This window comes from Nicotiana sylvestris, chromosome 2 (assembly GCF_000393655.2).
Source record: "Nicotiana sylvestris chromosome 2, ASM39365v2, whole genome shotgun sequence".
Taxonomy (NCBI): Eukaryota; Viridiplantae; Streptophyta; class Magnoliopsida; order Solanales; family Solanaceae; genus Nicotiana; species Nicotiana sylvestris.
Genome location: NC_091058.1, coordinates 7,125,552 through 7,142,787, shown reverse-complemented (window position 1 = coordinate 7,142,787; position 17,236 = coordinate 7,125,552). Strand labels below are relative to the sequence as shown.

The following is a 17,236-nucleotide window of genomic DNA, read 5'->3' as shown; positions in this document are numbered from 1 at the left end:
AAATGTGCATGTATGAGAAGCTCGAGGAATGACTCTTCGCAAATCCCGTCTTAATTTGAATCTCCATATCAAAGTCGAATATAAGTCGGCCAACATAGTGCATATTGTCAGAAGAAACAGTTTTTCTCGCTTCCAACCTTGGAATGAAATGCAAAAAATTTCAATTGCTGATGTACATTCCTTCCAAAGTGAGATGACAAGCAAAGATTTAAGATATCTGCATACTATTTACAACACAGTCGACTTAGCTCAATGAAATTTAAATAGAAGTATCAACTTCAGTTTGGAAAGCTTCAAGAGGTTTGAATAGGAGTGAGGGAACTTGAACACACATACATCATCAATGGTAGCAGGTATTTGTCTTTTACAACCTAGTAAGCTCGAGCCCTTGCAAGTGGAAACTCATCCAGATAAAACTGGGAACTACAACAGTACCGCACAGAACTAGCATCAGGGGTGATATCTGATATTAGCTGCATACTCAACTGAAAGATGTATCGAGGAGATATTCAACCAATAACCACTAATCTCTCAAGTGAAACTGAGAGTAACAGCATCAGATATATTCCTGCTGAATGTGTTCGATGCCACCTGAAATAAAAGAGATCCAAGATTGCATTAATTTAGATGTTGTTTGTGCAGCTCATTGGCAGCTTCAACCTGCCACGACTCCCATGCCTCAACATAATGAGCAAAAAGCTCACTTGCAGCTGTAACATTTGGCAAATGGAAACATTTCAACCTCTTCATTAAGGCAATAACTACATGGGATATAAACACAGGTTCACATGAACAAAAAAGCACATTTTACTCTAGTAGGAGCTAAATTGGGTGCTAGAAATTGGATAAATTAAATTTGAGAAATGTAGTCTATCATAAGTAGTTTTTAAAATGGCAGAAGCAGTTGACACCTAGAAATCTTTTCAAGAGCATGCTATAGACTGTCGGGCGAACAAAATTATCATGCTAATTAATTAATTGGTAAGTATACAATATAAAACAACAAAAAGAGCATCAAGCAAATTGGAGTATAATCTTCAGAAAAGCAAAAGCCTTAGTGATAAAAGGTAGCATTTTCTTGTTTCTTCTCTTTGTTTGTGGCATTTCTTATACGTTCCCCAACATTATGAAGTCTACTTACTAAAAATCTTTAATGATTAGCTGCTAGTTCTTAAATGTCTCGTGGATTAAGATGTTAAAGACAGGGTTTTTTCCAGAAAAGAGGCCAAAAACAGTAAAAGTGGCATGCCTAAGTGTATGAATAATATTTTCTGTTCTCTTCTTTTTTTTTCCTCCTTTCGTTCAAGAGGAGAAGTAGGGGAGAGGGGAGCAGAAACAGGATCAAATCCAAGACCCTGCTTTGATATGAGGAGCCTGCGAACTGAGTTAACTTCTGGACCAACATGTATGAGAATATAGACCAAAATAGGTGTCACCCCTCCTCCCCTACTCACTTGGAATGGGTAGAATAATAGGTGCTTTAACTTTTCCAAATGAGATTTTAGAAAGTACCCTTATTCTGATACTGAGGGCGATATGTAGAAGCCAGATCCTCCCAATTCTGAGTCTGTTTCAAATTTTCTTTTCCAGAAACTCCTGCTTTGGACAAACTTGCTGGACCAAAAGGGCCAAATACAAAATCCATTGTACCATGTCCATTAAGCCGCTCTGTTGACATCTCCTGATTTTTATCTTTCAATTCATCATCTTTTGCAACTTTCAACCTCTTTACCTGCCCATTTGACACTAGATCAGATGAAGAATCAGCCCTGCATCTTTTTGAAATTGTATTTGTGATCTCTGCCCCAAATGTTCTCCTCTTTGAATCATCTGATTTAGAAGCTGCAGGGGACCCAGTCCTAGGATTTTCTCTCCAGGCTATCCACTTAAATGCTGGTTTTCCATTATCTGGACTACGTATCTACATATGTATTGCAAAGATCAATCTCAAAAGAAATAATTCTCTACTTCACTATTTTGAGAATATTCAGTTACTGATCAGTAAAATTCAATAACCAACCTTCTCAATGAGATTCATGGACACAAAAACATTTGCAATGTCATACAAGCGTCTGGTCTTAGCTGCAAAATATTCATGAGAGAGTAACAACTTTTCTATCAAGTTTTTCACCGTAAGTTAAAGATAGCAACATAACAAGAACATGAATTACTCTTCATAGCCATGGGATCGTGCATATCACCAAGCAAAGCTGATGCAGCCTTATCAAGAGAGATCAAGTCAACCTAAAGAAGTTAAGGCATTAGCTGACTTATAGTTGGCAACTGGTCAGAAGATCTATGGCTCCACTTACATCAGAACAGTGGAAAAGCTTTACAAAATTTTGGGCAAGAATCATCAAAGACTTCTCCTTCCGGTTGTCTACACAATCAGACATCAAGTTAGTCTCACTAAATACAGAATGTGACATAGGATATCCTGCAGTTCTTCAGAATATTAGAATAATGCCCTCAACTGGAAAAAAAATCAAGAATTGAACGCATTCAAAAATCACAACAATCACACCTACAGATAAGAAACTCACCAATTTTATGTGATCCAGAAGTCTTGTCTTGCCCTTTTTCCTTGAGATCTGAATGATTACAAGCTATTACCTAGTAGAAGAAGTCCGCGGTGTTATATCATGCTAAGAAGATGATGCAATCGCTGAGAAAATAAATAACTAATTGAGTGAACTAATTGGAGAGTATCTATAACTGAGCTATTACTCAACCCTATTACTGCTAACAGTCCCACTCCAAATCACCCTATATAGATGCCTTGGTGTGGGGAAGGGTGAAAGAAGAAAGAAGCATGGTATACATACATTTGCAACATTGTGGCTAGTGGAGGAGACAACAGACTGATCTTTTAGTCCTTCTTTCTACAAAATAAGCAAAAAATATCAAATTCCCAGGAAACGTACATATGAGACCAGGAAAATGGATACCAACTACATTACGCACATCTACTTATCAGAAAGAAAACTACCTTAAGCAAATCTACAGCTTTAGGAATTGCACTAAACCCATTCCATTTATACTGATTCTTAGCTTTTCGTGACAAAACCTGAAATAAACTGCCTTAGTCATTCAATCATATAGATTTATGAGAGGAAGACGAAAAGATAAAGAATTACCCCAACACTTTCCAAAATATTGACAATATCATAAATGCGACGCCTCTCGACACCTACAACCACAACAAGATTCTGTTTGAACACATGCAAGAAGAAATCTGCATATTTGTGGTGACACAGTTGGAAAGATAATGTGAGGATTGAAAGCTGAGAAGACAGGGCAAAGACCTAATTGATCGGCAGCATTGTCCAATCCAATGGAATCTACTCCTTCCCGATCACACAGCTTCAAGAAACTGAATAGTACAAAACTTATCCGGTCAAGAAAGTAGAGATAGAAATGATATGGTTGTTTTTATATTGATAAAATCCAGATTTTTGGCTTAAGTTTTTCTATGTTTTATAAGGCATTTCATTGGTTTCTTCCATACATCTCTATCTAATTTTGCGGGAGGAAGGAAACAAAATAGTTTTGGCAAAAAAATATACTATCATTATACCAGATAATCTCTCAATTCAACAATTGATATTGAAAAAATTCCAATGAGCTGAGCCATGATTTTTGGAAATATGGTAGCCCATTAAGTCTAGATTCCAGCACTGTAAAACAATTCAAATTTTGATATTCTACAAAGAGACGTGGCCAATTTACTAGATTTGCAAAATAGTGGCTCAGAGCAGCAGTGCTAGAAAACCATTGTTGTGTCCCTCCAACATATTAAGGCTGCGAAAAGTCCTAATTCGCTACGGGAAACATCTTTCTTGCATTCTATTAAATTTGACATGAAAGTTCCGATAGAAAGTATCCAAGGAGGTCATAGACCATATTTAGAGCTTCAAGTTGAAGAGAAACCCTTTAGGAAGCTCCCAAATAGAGGATAAGACGGAAGAAGAAAGGATCAAGTCTTCATTCTCAATCCATGTGTTTTTCTTCCCACTAATTTACTTTCATTATCATGATAATATCTAGTAAACTTCTCTTGGTTTTGTTTAATTCTTTATGGAGTAGATTTTTTGAGTTAGGAGTGTATGAAACTAATGTTGATGTAATTAATTCGAATTCAATTTGCTTCCATGGTGATTGTATTTATCAAAATTTTCCAAATTTTACATCAACCATTATGAAGCATCATTATGCCAAATATGTTTAGTTTTGGATTGACTGAAGAAATTCTTTAGATTGATTAGGTAATTTTATATTTGAGAATAATTATACACTCAACTGATTTAGGCAATTAACCAAAGAGAAACAATTGTAAATAGTCGTGCACACATTTGCATTACTTCATCAAAAGAGTAGGTGGTACGGCCTAAGACACCTTGAACTCATCGCCTTCCAATTAGACATAATTACTGCTTTAAACATAAGAGAGCCACCATAGTATGAATAATTGGGATAGCCAATCTATAGGAAAGAGAATTAGATTTTTTAGGAATCACATGTCCCATGGAAGCCATTCCAAACCTTATTGTATCTTTAATAAAGCTAATCTTAAGCCTTTGTCGAAGGAGATATTTGGGGTTAGTGATGTTAAGATGAAAAAATTTAACTGAGAAGGGCAGTTAACCAAATGGTGTGACCTAGTGGCCAATGAAGTGGGTTTAGAACCATGAGGTCTCACATTCGACTCCAACGGAGGCAAAAATGTAGGTGATTTCTTCCCATCTGGAGGTAACAGGTACCCAGTAGAATTAATCGAGGTGCGCACGAGCTAGTCCGGACACCACATTTATAACATAAAACAGAGAAGGGATGTTGTATATCAAGTGAAAATCATATTTGTTCAAACTCTAGATTAGATGGGCATCCGATGATTCTATCTCCTAACATAAGTTCTCACTGAGTTTCTTCTCGACTGTACACGTGTCTGCTTACGGAGTTTTCTTTGGTTTCCATATTGAGATTATTGTGCTCCTCGTCCATAATTCAATATCTCAAAATTAACAAAACAGTCAAATCATTTAAGTTTAAACCCTAATAGTAATCCTCCGGGGGATCAACATTCTCTCATCAATTTATCACTTACACGACTACTATACTTGCTATGTATTTCACATAATCGTCTCGTTCTAAGATCGCGTTGTAGTGTAGATACACTTACCTAAGCATCTCACGCATACAACAAAAAAGAAAAGGAGAGAAGAGAGATTACTTGGCGCAAAGAAGACCGAGGGATTTTTCCTTGCGGCTGTAAATGTTAGGGTTTTTCCATTGGGCTTCTTCCGGATTGACTGATGATGACATTTCTAGGTTTCCCTGTTTTCAAAAAAGTTGAGCATCAATTGAAATGAGAGGGCAAATGAAGTTTCGAGATAAACCGCTAAAGCTTGAAGGAAGAGGGAAATGATTTCGCGGGCATTAGGAATTACAATTAATAATTTACCTTAATTATTTTACTCGAATCTCAGGATATAATATAATTATCTTATTTCACTTCAAACACAAGGGTAGCCCACCATGTAACTCAACCAATTAATTAAGGACTATTTATATGTAATTTTTAAAATATGAAATTTATAATCTTAAAAATAAAATAAATTACTTGTTATACGAATAAAACATAACATGATGATATTAGAATTTCTTACACAGGCCATACATAAAATTTAAACTCCCATTATCGAATTAACATATTAAAACGCGTCTGAGTCAACAAGCCTTTGTTTATCCCAAGATAGATCGAGCAACATATCATAAGCCATAAACCAAAACCCACCTAACTAAGAGTCCGGAACCCAATTGTGGTTCTTTTGGACTCAAAATATATAAATAGGTGGAAAAAAAAAGTTACATTTTTATATATAGCGCCACAATACCTGGCGCTATACATTAACAGTAACGGCACTGTTAATGTATAACGCCGGGTATTGTGGCGCTATACTGTAAAAGCTGACACGGCACAGGTATAGCGCCACAATACCTGGCGCTATACATAAGTTTTATATATAGCGCTTGGTATTTTGGCGCTATACTCCTTTTTCCTGGCCCCACCAACAATTCGTGACTTCAATAATTCAAAAGCATATAGTGCCAACTTTTTGGGCGCTATATATATATATATATATATATATATAAAACAGTAACGGCACTGTTAATGTATAACGCCGGGTATTGTGGCGCTATACTGTAAAAGCTGACACGGCACAGGTATAGCGCCACAATACCTGGCGCTATACATAAGTTTTATATATAGCGCTTGGTATTTTGGCGCTATACTCCTTTTTCCTGGCCCCACCAACAATTCGTGACTTCAATAATTCAAAAGCATATAGTGCCAACTTTTTGGGCGCTATATATATATATATATATATATATATAAATCCCGGCTAGCCATTTCCTATATAAAGAGGTTAGGATTGTATAGAAATTCATTCAAAAAAAAATTTAACTGTTGTTGAAACGTTTATTGTTGTTAAATTCTCCAGCATTTTTTCATTATGTCTGAAGAGCGTAGAATAAGAGTTTCTTTATATTGGGGGAGTGAGGTTGTGATGGAGAATAACTCTGTGGGCTACAGTTTACCTGCTCAGTGTCATGTTAAATTGCCACTTACAATAGAGTACGATAAATTGATATCGTTGTTATGCAAAAAAATGAGTGTGAGGAAACGTTTAGTGATACTTAAAGTAACTGGAAGATATTCGTATTCCGTCACTCCGCAAGGGGTTGCTTTTTACTCGGAGTTTAACATCGACGATGATGAAACTTTGAGTGATTTTCTAAGGACTCCGGACGAATGCTGGGAATTTCTTGTAATCACAATGTTGGAGATATACGTGAAGGTTGAAGTCGTTCCAAAAAACAAGGTTGTGCGTAGTAGAGATAACCCCTAGTCATCGGGTGGTTATTCTGGAGCAGTTTTTGCCGGACAGGTTCCGGATGAAAAAGTTTTCCTGGATATAAACTTATCACCACCGGCGAATGAGCAGCGAGAAAATAATTTATACCCTGTTTTCCATAATTCACAAGGCGAGTAGTAAACTTCAATTTTCATTTGTGTTAATTATGTATATTTTTGGCGTATTGAATTTGTATTAACGCTCATATATTTAATAGGGGGTACCGGCCGGATATGAATTTTACAAGTGGCCCATCCGGTAGTCATCACCTAATTGAAAACGTCCATCATGGAATTTCATCACATTACGACTTGTAAGTGAAGTGATATAGCCATATGGAAAGCATTTATTAATTCACTAGCTTATATTTTTGTTGGTTGTGCAGTGAAAACGAGCAAGTTGAACCACCCGTACTCACTCAATTGACCGAAAACGGCGTATTACATCGGGATCTGGCAGATACACAGAGTGAAGAACAGAACAGTGATTTCGATAACAATGTCGATAAATCCGGAGACGAGACACCCTTTTTCGTGAAGATGGTGATGAGCAGAATGAGGAGGAAGGATTTGATTTGAAGAGAGACCCCCTAGACGAAGAGTGTACGAGTCCGAAGTGTCGTTTCATTCAAGGGAGATTTCTTACATTGATAGCTTGTCAACCGTGTCGGATGTGGAAGCTCTCAAAGGGATTTTGATGAAATCCGAACAGCAATGTGGGACGAGTCTAGACCAACGGTGCTTGCAAAAGGGATGCTTTTTCCTGATAAAGCGTGCTTAAGCAGGGCTTGTAAAATAAACAACGTAAAAGAGTGTCGTGAGATGCAGGTATGGGAGTCAAGTCCGATGGTATACAAGGTTGTTTGCCGCATGTGGTTTTAGCCATGTAATTGGATGTTGCGTGCGACCAAGAAGAAGACAGGTATGTGGAAAGTGGGTAAATACATTCCCACCCACACATGCGAAATGGACACATTCAACGGGAATCACTTCAACTTGGATATTGACTTGATTTCTCTTGTACTTATTCCATACCTCGAAGCGTCCATAAGGTATACAATCAAATAGTGCATTATATCAGTCCACCAGGAATATGGTCATACCATTATGAAAAGAAAGGCATTTCTCGGGCGTAAACGAGCGTTTGAAATTGTGTACGGTATTCGGATAAGTCATTTGCATCTCTGCCAAAGTACATGGCCGCACTGCAGCACTTTAACCCCGGGACAGTTGTTGAATGGAAGCTTGATCAAAGTTCGGGAACACCAGAATACATATTCAATTACGTGTTCTGAGTGTTTAAGCCAGCAATTGATGGTTTTTCGCATTGCCGACCCGTAATATCCATAGACGGAACTCATGTCTATGGAAAGTGCGATATCAAGCTATTGATAACCGTGACAGTGGATGCTAATGGACAGATATTTCCTCTAGCTTTTGCTGTTTGTGCTAATGAAAGCACAGAGACGTGGATGTTGTTTTTGAACCACCTGAAAGAGCACGTTGTCAAATAGCATTCAGGTATTTGTCTAATATCTGATCGGCATGGTGATATATTAAGTTCTTTGGAGAACTTGCATGCATGACAAGAACCTTATGCATACCACCGTTACTGTGTGAGGCACTTTAAGGCCAATTTCCAGAAGGCACATCCCAACAAGGATCTACATGATTTGATGTGGATGGCAGCAACAGACCACCAACAACATAAATTCCGGAGGCATATGGATTCTATCAGGCAAGAAGACGAGGCAGCTTATTATTGGTTAATGCAACATGACCTTGAAAAGTGGATGTTGCATGCGGATGGTGGCAGACGATGGGGAATTCTTACTACAAACGTGTCAGAGTCCTTCAACGGATTATTGAAGTCGGCAAGAGGATTGCCCGTCACAACCATGGTGCGGAAGTCGTTCAAGCAAAGAGGTTTGTTAAACTGTCTGCAGCTGCAACATAATTGATGGAGAGGGGTGCTGAATTTATGCCAGTGCTGATGCAGAGATTTGAGAAATACAGACGGCGAGCACATTAGCATTCATTTTTGCAGTATGATAACGAAAGAGGTGTTTTTGAAGTTCACACCACTATCCATAATAATCGGGGTAATAATGTACATACCTTAAATGAATCAGCTAGGTTATGCTCCTGTGGGAATGGTCCATCTACCACATGCCTTGCTCACATGCCATCAAGTGTTTTCAACGTGTTGGTTATGCGGAGACTAACTATGTTGATCAACAATATAGTATTTTCAAGTACCTAAACACATATAGTGGTCAGCTGCAGTCAGTGGGTGTTGAGCATTATTGGCCTCCGGAACCATTTAAAATGGTGTGTAACAAGTCCTATTTGTGTAAAAGACAGGTGCAGAAGAGAACGCGTATACGGAACCAAATGGATGTTGGTGACACCGTTTATGCGCGCAAATGTGGTATATGCTCGCAAATAGGACACGACCGTCGAAAATATCCTTCAGCTGGTTTGGGTGGCAAAACTAATCAAGCTCGTGGTGGGTGTTCTTCTAGTGTACCTAACTACACATGAGTTGATGTTATAAATAATTAGTTGTTATGTCTATGTTGCAAGATTTATGAAATAAAATTATGCTTGTTAACTAAGATTTGTACTTTCCCATTTTACCTATTTAAATAATAATTTAATAAAATTATTTGTATACTTATTATGTGTATGTTGTCTTGTCAAACTGAAAAGCTGACCAGCTGACACAAAGTTGTCTTGTCAACATCATGATATTTAACACGCAAAGGATAGCGCCATTAGATAGTACGTTATGTGTGTGTTGTCTTGTCGAACTGAAAAAGCTGACCAGCTGACATAAAGTTGTCTTGTCAATATCATGATATTTAACACGCAAAATATAACGCCATTAGATAGTACATTATGTGTGTGTTGTCTTGTCGAACTGAAAAAGCTGACCAGTGACATAAAGTTGTCTTGTCAACATCATGATATTTAACACGCAAAGTATAGCGCCATTAGATAGTACGTTATGTGTGTGTTGTCTCGCCTATAAATAACAGGTTCATTGTAGTTATTTTGTGTGCTCAAAATTTACTAAAAGCAAATATTTTATTAAAAGTAAGGTTTTTTTTACTAAAAGCAAATATTACACAAATATCTCAACTTCTTCGTCCACCAAAGTGCAACTGTGGAAAAGCATGCTTGATGCAAAATTATTGGGACGGTGGTGAAGTTGAACGCCGCTACTGACACTGTATGAACCAGTTTTACAAGGTTCTCGGCGAACCTATTTGTGATTTTCAGGAATGGGTTGATGAACCATGTTATCAGGAATGTTACAGAGAACAACTGCAGTTTCTTCATAATATGTGTTTAAGACAACGAGAACATGAAAAAGAAAGCAATAGAATTATTGCAGACTTGAGGGCAAACCTGAAGGAGGTGGGAGAAGAAAAATAGAGAACACAATGGAATTGTGAAGCAAAAAAGGAACGTAAAAAAAATATAAACTGGAACTTGCGGAGGTGAAGGCGAAACTGAAAGAGGTAGAAGAAGAAAAAGAACAATTGGAAGAACGATTTAAGTGGTTGGAACGGAGAATAAATAGCAACCTGGGCTAAACATTGGCATGTATGTGTTTAGTGTATTTTTCATATTTCATGTATTTTTATTATGTTGGCCTGCTATGTTTGTGTTTGTGTTGTAGTAATGTTTTCCTTGTTTGTTGTACTAAATTTTATTTTAATTGAAGTAGAAGTTAAGTTTAAGTGCTTGTGTTGTACTAAATTTTATTTTATGAAACTATCAAACTAATGGAGAACTAAAAAAAGTAATGCGCATATTCGATTAAATATTGTTGTTAATGTATACAAAAATATTATTTATACCATGTCAATGTGTTCCGCATCCGGTGTGTCTCAATGCAGCCGATGGCCTGAGGCGCATCCCCTCCCGCTCGGGTACGCTATCAGGATCATCATCATCAAGTTGTCTCCTTATAGCCGGATGCGGTGCAGGATGACATGTATCGGTGGTGCTGTCAGCTCCAATAGAAGGCTACATAATAATATGAAACTTAGTATAGAAAACTACATAACAAGTCACAACAATTTATATTGTCTTACCATCATCGTCTCTAGATCTTGAATGTAGCCATCTGTCGCTGCATCGCCTGAAGCCTTAAAAAGGAAATTAATAAAGTTAAAGAAAATAAATAAGTTACAATTAAAACAAATTCAAATTCAATACTAATAAACTCATACTTGCGCATGTGATGTGGAGTCATAACTCAGTCGGCGCCCACTATAAAAATCTTGGGTCGGTCGATCCTCAACAGTGGTAGACGGGCCTGGGAAGTATCTACCCCAATCCACTCCTTGAATATCCGAACCCGTGATCAATAATTAACCCGATGGGGTCACCTGCGACGACACTGGAGTGCGATAAATTCCAAGGCTGTAAGACGGCATGTCCGTCTCATGCATGCCACCTGCCATATCAGCAGCAACATCATCAGCAGGAGCCTCAACGCCCCCTTGCTGGGGACCACTTCCTCTCCTCCCACGACCACGTCATCCGGCACCACCAGCTCATCGGACACCACCAGCTCGTGGGATACCACAACCTCGATGGTACTGCGCTTGGTCCATATAATCAGCCTCGTGTGCCAACGCTGATCCGATCGGGCTCATTGCTGTGTCTGGGCAGCCACATCCATGAATCGACGACTATACTCCTACATGGCCACAAGATCGTGGACATAACTCTGCATCTTCTGCCCCATATGATAGTCGGTATGCAATCCAATCGCCTGCATAAAGTAAAAAATATAAACTACATATTTGGCACTAAATTACAGGTATATAACTAATAATAACAGAAAACATACTAGGGGCTCGTGTCTCCCGGCGTATGGGACGTACCAACCGTGCGCCTAATGAACTGGGTTCCTGATAAAAAGTTGGGAAACAGTGCAGTACTATGCCATATAACGTTGAATAGAAAAGTGCTGCGGAGGTGGGGTCAAGTCCCCTCGCCTGTCCCAAGTACCCAACTGCTCGTTAAGCCATGCCATAAATATGTCGTCCGCTCTAGACCGATCATCCCTCTCATAATGTAAAGCATGCCATTCAGGCGGAGTCAGTATAGGTTGAGGTAGGCCAAACTAACGAAATACCCGCTCGGAGGCATGGTGCTCGACAATATCGAGGTATATGAGCGGGACAGAAGCTCTCCAAATATGTCGGCCGAACGTGCAATACGATGGCAGTGTACCTATCACCTCATCGATGTACTGTGTCCAGATGTACTATTAAATAAGAACACAAACCGTTAGTATGCACAACACTAAGTTAATCTATAACAAGTAAGTTTAGTTAGATATTCACCTGTGCGTCCTCCAGCAAATCCAACACATCCCTGCAGAGGGGGAGATTATGATGGGCATCATACTCTCGTTCAAGAGTACGACGCATAACCCACCTACATGCTAGAGGGAGTTGCGGAATTTCTACATTAGCCGATAGTTGTGGTAGAGGTGGTTGAAACTGCAGAAATCGCTCCCAGACCCAAACCTAACATACAAAGTTGACGTAAAGTATAAGATTAACTATAACTAGGTAAAATTGTAACTAATGGACATATTATTTGAATATGTTGTCACCTGTAGAAGCGGCAGAAATCCACCAACATCTCTTTGTGTGCCGATGCAAGCCCGACACATCTGCTTGTACAGATATGAGATGACAACACCACCCGAGCTGTAGATGGTTGTATCCTCGAACCGGGCAATATGATACAGAAAACGGAGGCTCACTATGTTCCCCGAAGTGTTCGGGAACAAGACCCCCCAAATAGAAGGAGCAACAGCAGCCTCATATATCGCTGTACATCCACCTCCGCTGACTCGTCGTGATAGTATGGTGGATCTGCACCAGGTGGTCTCTAATGGGGACCAACTGTATACAACTGGACCCAGACGTTACCGCCTCGTCCTCCGGCATGAAACCCGTGAGTATGTGCAGCATATCCCAATATGCCTGCCGTGAATAATATCTCATGGTCGCAGGCAGTAAAACTGGCAAGCCATCAGCGGACATGCCATATAAAATCTCAGCGTCCTTGAGTGTGATGGTGGCCTCGCCGATGGGCAAATGGAAAGTGTACGTCTCCGGCCGCCACCGCTCAATCAAAGCCGTGATCAAAGCATAGTCAAGTTGTATCCGAACAATCCTAATAATCCTATATAATCCCATCTCCTCCAGGTAATGGACTACGCGGGGATGTAGAACGCGGGGAGGACTCAAAAACTCCCACAAGAGATCCACTATCCTAGCCCGGAAAGTCTGCGTAAGCAATTGTCCGTCCCATATATACTCAGATCTATGCTAGGGCTATAGGGCTAATAGATCCAACATCCGAGGGGAGGGATGTACAGTTGCATCCATGTCGTCAACTGTAAATTCATATTTTTTAATAACTTAATTGTACAAATTATATATATATATATGGGTTAAAGGCTCGATATTTTGAGGACCAGTGATACCAAACTATCATTAATAATTATGTGTTTTTATTATAATTTAAATTCATGTTTTTTAATAACTTAATTGTACAAATTATATATATATGGGTTCAGGGCTCGGTATTTTGAGGACCAGTGACACCAAACTATCATTAATAATTATGTGTTTTTATTATAATTTAAATTCATATTTTTAATAACTTAATTGTATAATATATATATATATATATATATATATATATATATGGGTTCAGGGCTCGATATTTTGAGGACCAGTGACACCATAGGAGCTAAATATTAGAAGAGCGCCCTCTCTTTTCTTCGGGAAATCGAGTTAGCTGGGCTGGTTCCCTGTCCCCGATATGTAACGAAAAGATTGATTGGTTTACCGCATTCATGAAAGCACTTGCCTCTCTGGTGGTCCTTTACATTTCTAAAAGAGAAGGGAAGAGAGGTAGTCGCAGCAGTAGAAGGAGCCCTAAACCCTGAGGATCACTCGACCACGACCGGTCAATCTCCTGTCATTGCTATCTCGTGCGTGAAGGGTTCCCCATGCTCCTAATTAAGTCCATCCGGGTCTTCCTTCCATCTTTAAATTAAGGTTCAGACTCAATTGGATGTCCTCTCCGATTGGCGAACGTCGAAAGAGAAGGCAGAGGAAGGAACTGATTGCATTAGTCTCAGGTCAGGGACATAGCCATGTATTACGAGATTATGCCGATCAGAGAATGTCAATTATTAATTAATAATAAAAGAGGTATCGAATCTTTGCTTTAACAACTTTCAAAGTTGCACTAGCATTGGCAGGAGGAGGAGCACTAGTAGAAAGAACCTCTTTCAGATATCCATAAAGATGTTATCCAAGTTATTCAAAAGGAAGTCGATAAAGATTCATCCCCTGCTCTTAGTGCTAGCTCTTTATGCCTGGCACTGAAGAAGAAAGATCAGATGCGCCAACTATGCTCTTTGCATGTTTTCATGAATCATTGGACAATGTTTGCGACGTGAATAGAGGCTAGATACGCCCGATTTCTATTGAATTAGCCCCAATTTCTATAATAATGTTTATCAGAATCGTTAGTTGTAATAGATCCTCAAGGGAGAAGAAGGCTAAGCTGCCCCTCTGTTGTCTCGCACACCAAGGCAAAAGGAGATTCAATAGTCGACTGGGGAACCAGAATCTAAGCATACCAAGACTCAGGATAAGGAAGGGTAAGACATCTAAGAATAAGGAAGGTAGACCCATACTCAGGCAAGAAAGAAAGTCTTTTACATAAAAGGCAGGAAGAAGAGGCCCTCGCTCTACATGAAACCTAATAGAATGGGCTACTTCTTAAGGTGGAATGGACCACTTATCATAGAAGAATCTTTCTTACATCGATTATATATATATATATATATATATATATATATATGGGTTCAGGGCTCGATATTTTGAGGATCACTGACACCAAACTATCATTAATAATTATGTGTTTTTATTATAATTTAAATTCATAATTTATATATATATATATATATATATATATATATATATATATATATATATATATATATATATATATATATATATATATATGTGTGTGTGTGTGTGTGTGTGTGTGTGTGTGTGTGTGTGTGTATATTTTGAGGACCAGTGACACCAAACTATCATTAATAATTATGTATTTTTATTATAATTTAAATTCATATTTTTAATAACTTAATTGTACAAATTATATATATATATATATATGGGTTCAGAGCTCGATATTTTGAGGACCAGTGACACCAAACTATCATTAATAATTATATATTTTTATAATAATTTAAATTCATATTTTTTAATAACTTAATTGTACAAATTATATATATATATATGGGTTCAGAGCTCGATATTTTGAGGACCACTGACACTAAACTATCATTAATAATTATGTATTTTTATTATAATTTAAATTCATATTTTTTAATAACTTAATTGTACAAATTCTCTCTCTCTCTCTATATATATATATATGGGTTCAGGGCTCGATATTTTGAGGACCAGTGACACCAAAATATCATTAATAATTATGTATTTTTATTATAATTTAAATTCATATTTTTTAATAACTTAATTGTACAAATTACTAATTATGTGTGTTGATACAATTATTAACTTAATTGTACAAAATTTGCATTTTCAACAACCAATATAAGATACTTAAACAAAAGGAATTCTAAGCTAAAATACTACACATTACTATGCTACAAGGCTCTAAATTTTACTACGCTAAAAGGGTCTACGTTTTACTACGCTAAAAAGGTCTAGATTTTACTACGCTAAAAAATAATCTAAACTAACCATAAACAACAAATAAATTTAATTGCAAATAGAACACAAAACGGCATGAAAACACACATATATAAATCAGGATATCAACCGACAAATTTATTTTACAAATTTATATTTTCTTAGAAAACACTAATATTAAATTCGGATAAATTTAACATGGTAGTTTCGAAAAAAAAAAACACAAACCGAAATAGAACACGTACAAATCAAATAATATGCATTATTATAAATGTTTCAACTTAAAATAAATTGAAATACCTCGATTTAGAATTTTCGGAAAGCAAAAAGATTGAAATTTTGACTTTGGAAGTATGAATCAACAATAACACGAAGCTCTATTCGAATGTGAGACCTACGTCTTCAAGTTTTATGTGTCGGGGGGACCCAAATTTTTTTTTTTAAAAAGGGGGCAAAAGCGGGTATGGGGTGGGGGACCAAGAAGAGAGGAGAAGGTTAAAAAATGGAGGATGAATCGATGAAGAAAACAGAGGGATTTAAAAAATGTATGTATAGCGCCAGGTATTGTGGCGCTATACATGTGCCGTGTCGGCTTTTACAGTATAGCGCCACAATACCTGACGTTATACATTAACGTTGTCGTTACTGTTAATGTATTGTGGCACTATATATAAAGATGTAACTTTTCCCCCCATATATTTGTGTACTTTGAGTCCAAAAAAACCACATTATGGTTCCGGACTCACCTAACTACAACCTGAACAAGTTTAAATATGTTAATTCAATAAATAAATTCAATCAGTCAAAAATTTACTTGGATTTAGTGGAATTAAGATAGGTTAAGCGTTTGGCTTACTTGGATTTATTTGAATTAAGATAGGGATTCAACACATATAGTCGTTTTATATGCTGACTAAATTATCCCGGATTATAATCCTTAGGCTAATTTATCTCACATGAGAGTTGGGATAAAATAATCCGAAGTTTGATGGGATAAGGTGGGATATTCAGGATTAAGTCTGAGATTAAATTTATATTATAGACGGTTAAATTTATTTTGTGATGAATTTATTCCGCCAACCAAATACACTATAAATTTAACGGCAAAGGGCCAAATATACCCCTTTACTTTCAAATATTGTTTACCTGCACCCCTCGTTATACTATTGGGCTATCCATACCCTACCGTCATACTTTGGAACAAAAATACTCATATTTTGGATGGAGTGCCACGTGGCAACACCAGATTAAAATGACTCATTTCTTTTTTTTTCCAACCCGTTTTACAAAAAACCCACAACCCGAACCATATTTTCGTTTTTCAGTTTTTAAAGAATTTTTTTTTTGTAAAACTTAAAAAAAATGCAAAATATTTTTTTAAACTGAGTAGATACTGAAAAGATTTTGCATAACAAATTGTAAAAAACTGAAAAAATAATTTTTTTAACAAAATATTTTCGTTTTTTAAAACTGAAAAAATATTTTCGCTTTTGAAAAATATTTTTTTTCACTTTTTTTTAAAGATTTTCTTTTTGTAAAA

At 37.3% G+C, this 17,236-nt stretch overlaps 1 protein-coding gene across 2 annotated transcripts; it reads right to left on the bottom strand.

The window, feature by feature from the left end:
* Window positions 1–191: 191 nt before the first annotated feature.
* LOC104221987 (E2F transcription factor-like E2FF) lies at window positions 192–5,424 on the bottom strand. 2 transcript variants are annotated; one of them, XM_009773153.2, is made up of 11 exons: window positions 5,231–5,424; window positions 3,306–3,373; window positions 3,138–3,190; window positions 2,990–3,067; window positions 2,826–2,882; window positions 2,544–2,613; window positions 2,313–2,380; window positions 2,172–2,244; window positions 2,021–2,082; window positions 1,513–1,921; window positions 192–710 (listed from the first exon to the last, which is right to left on the bottom strand). In XM_009773153.2, exons 1-11 carry the CDS (start codon window positions 5,320–5,322, stop codon window positions 619–621), a joined length of 1,122 nt encoding a protein of 373 aa, XP_009771455.1. In that variant the 5' UTR covers window positions 5,323–5,424; the 3' UTR covers window positions 192–618. The 2 variants fall into 2 exon arrangements, with proteins under 2 accessions (XP_009771455.1, XP_009771456.1); XM_009773154.2 differs by having other exon boundaries at window positions 442–591.
* Window positions 5,425–17,236: the final 11,812 nt, after the last annotated feature.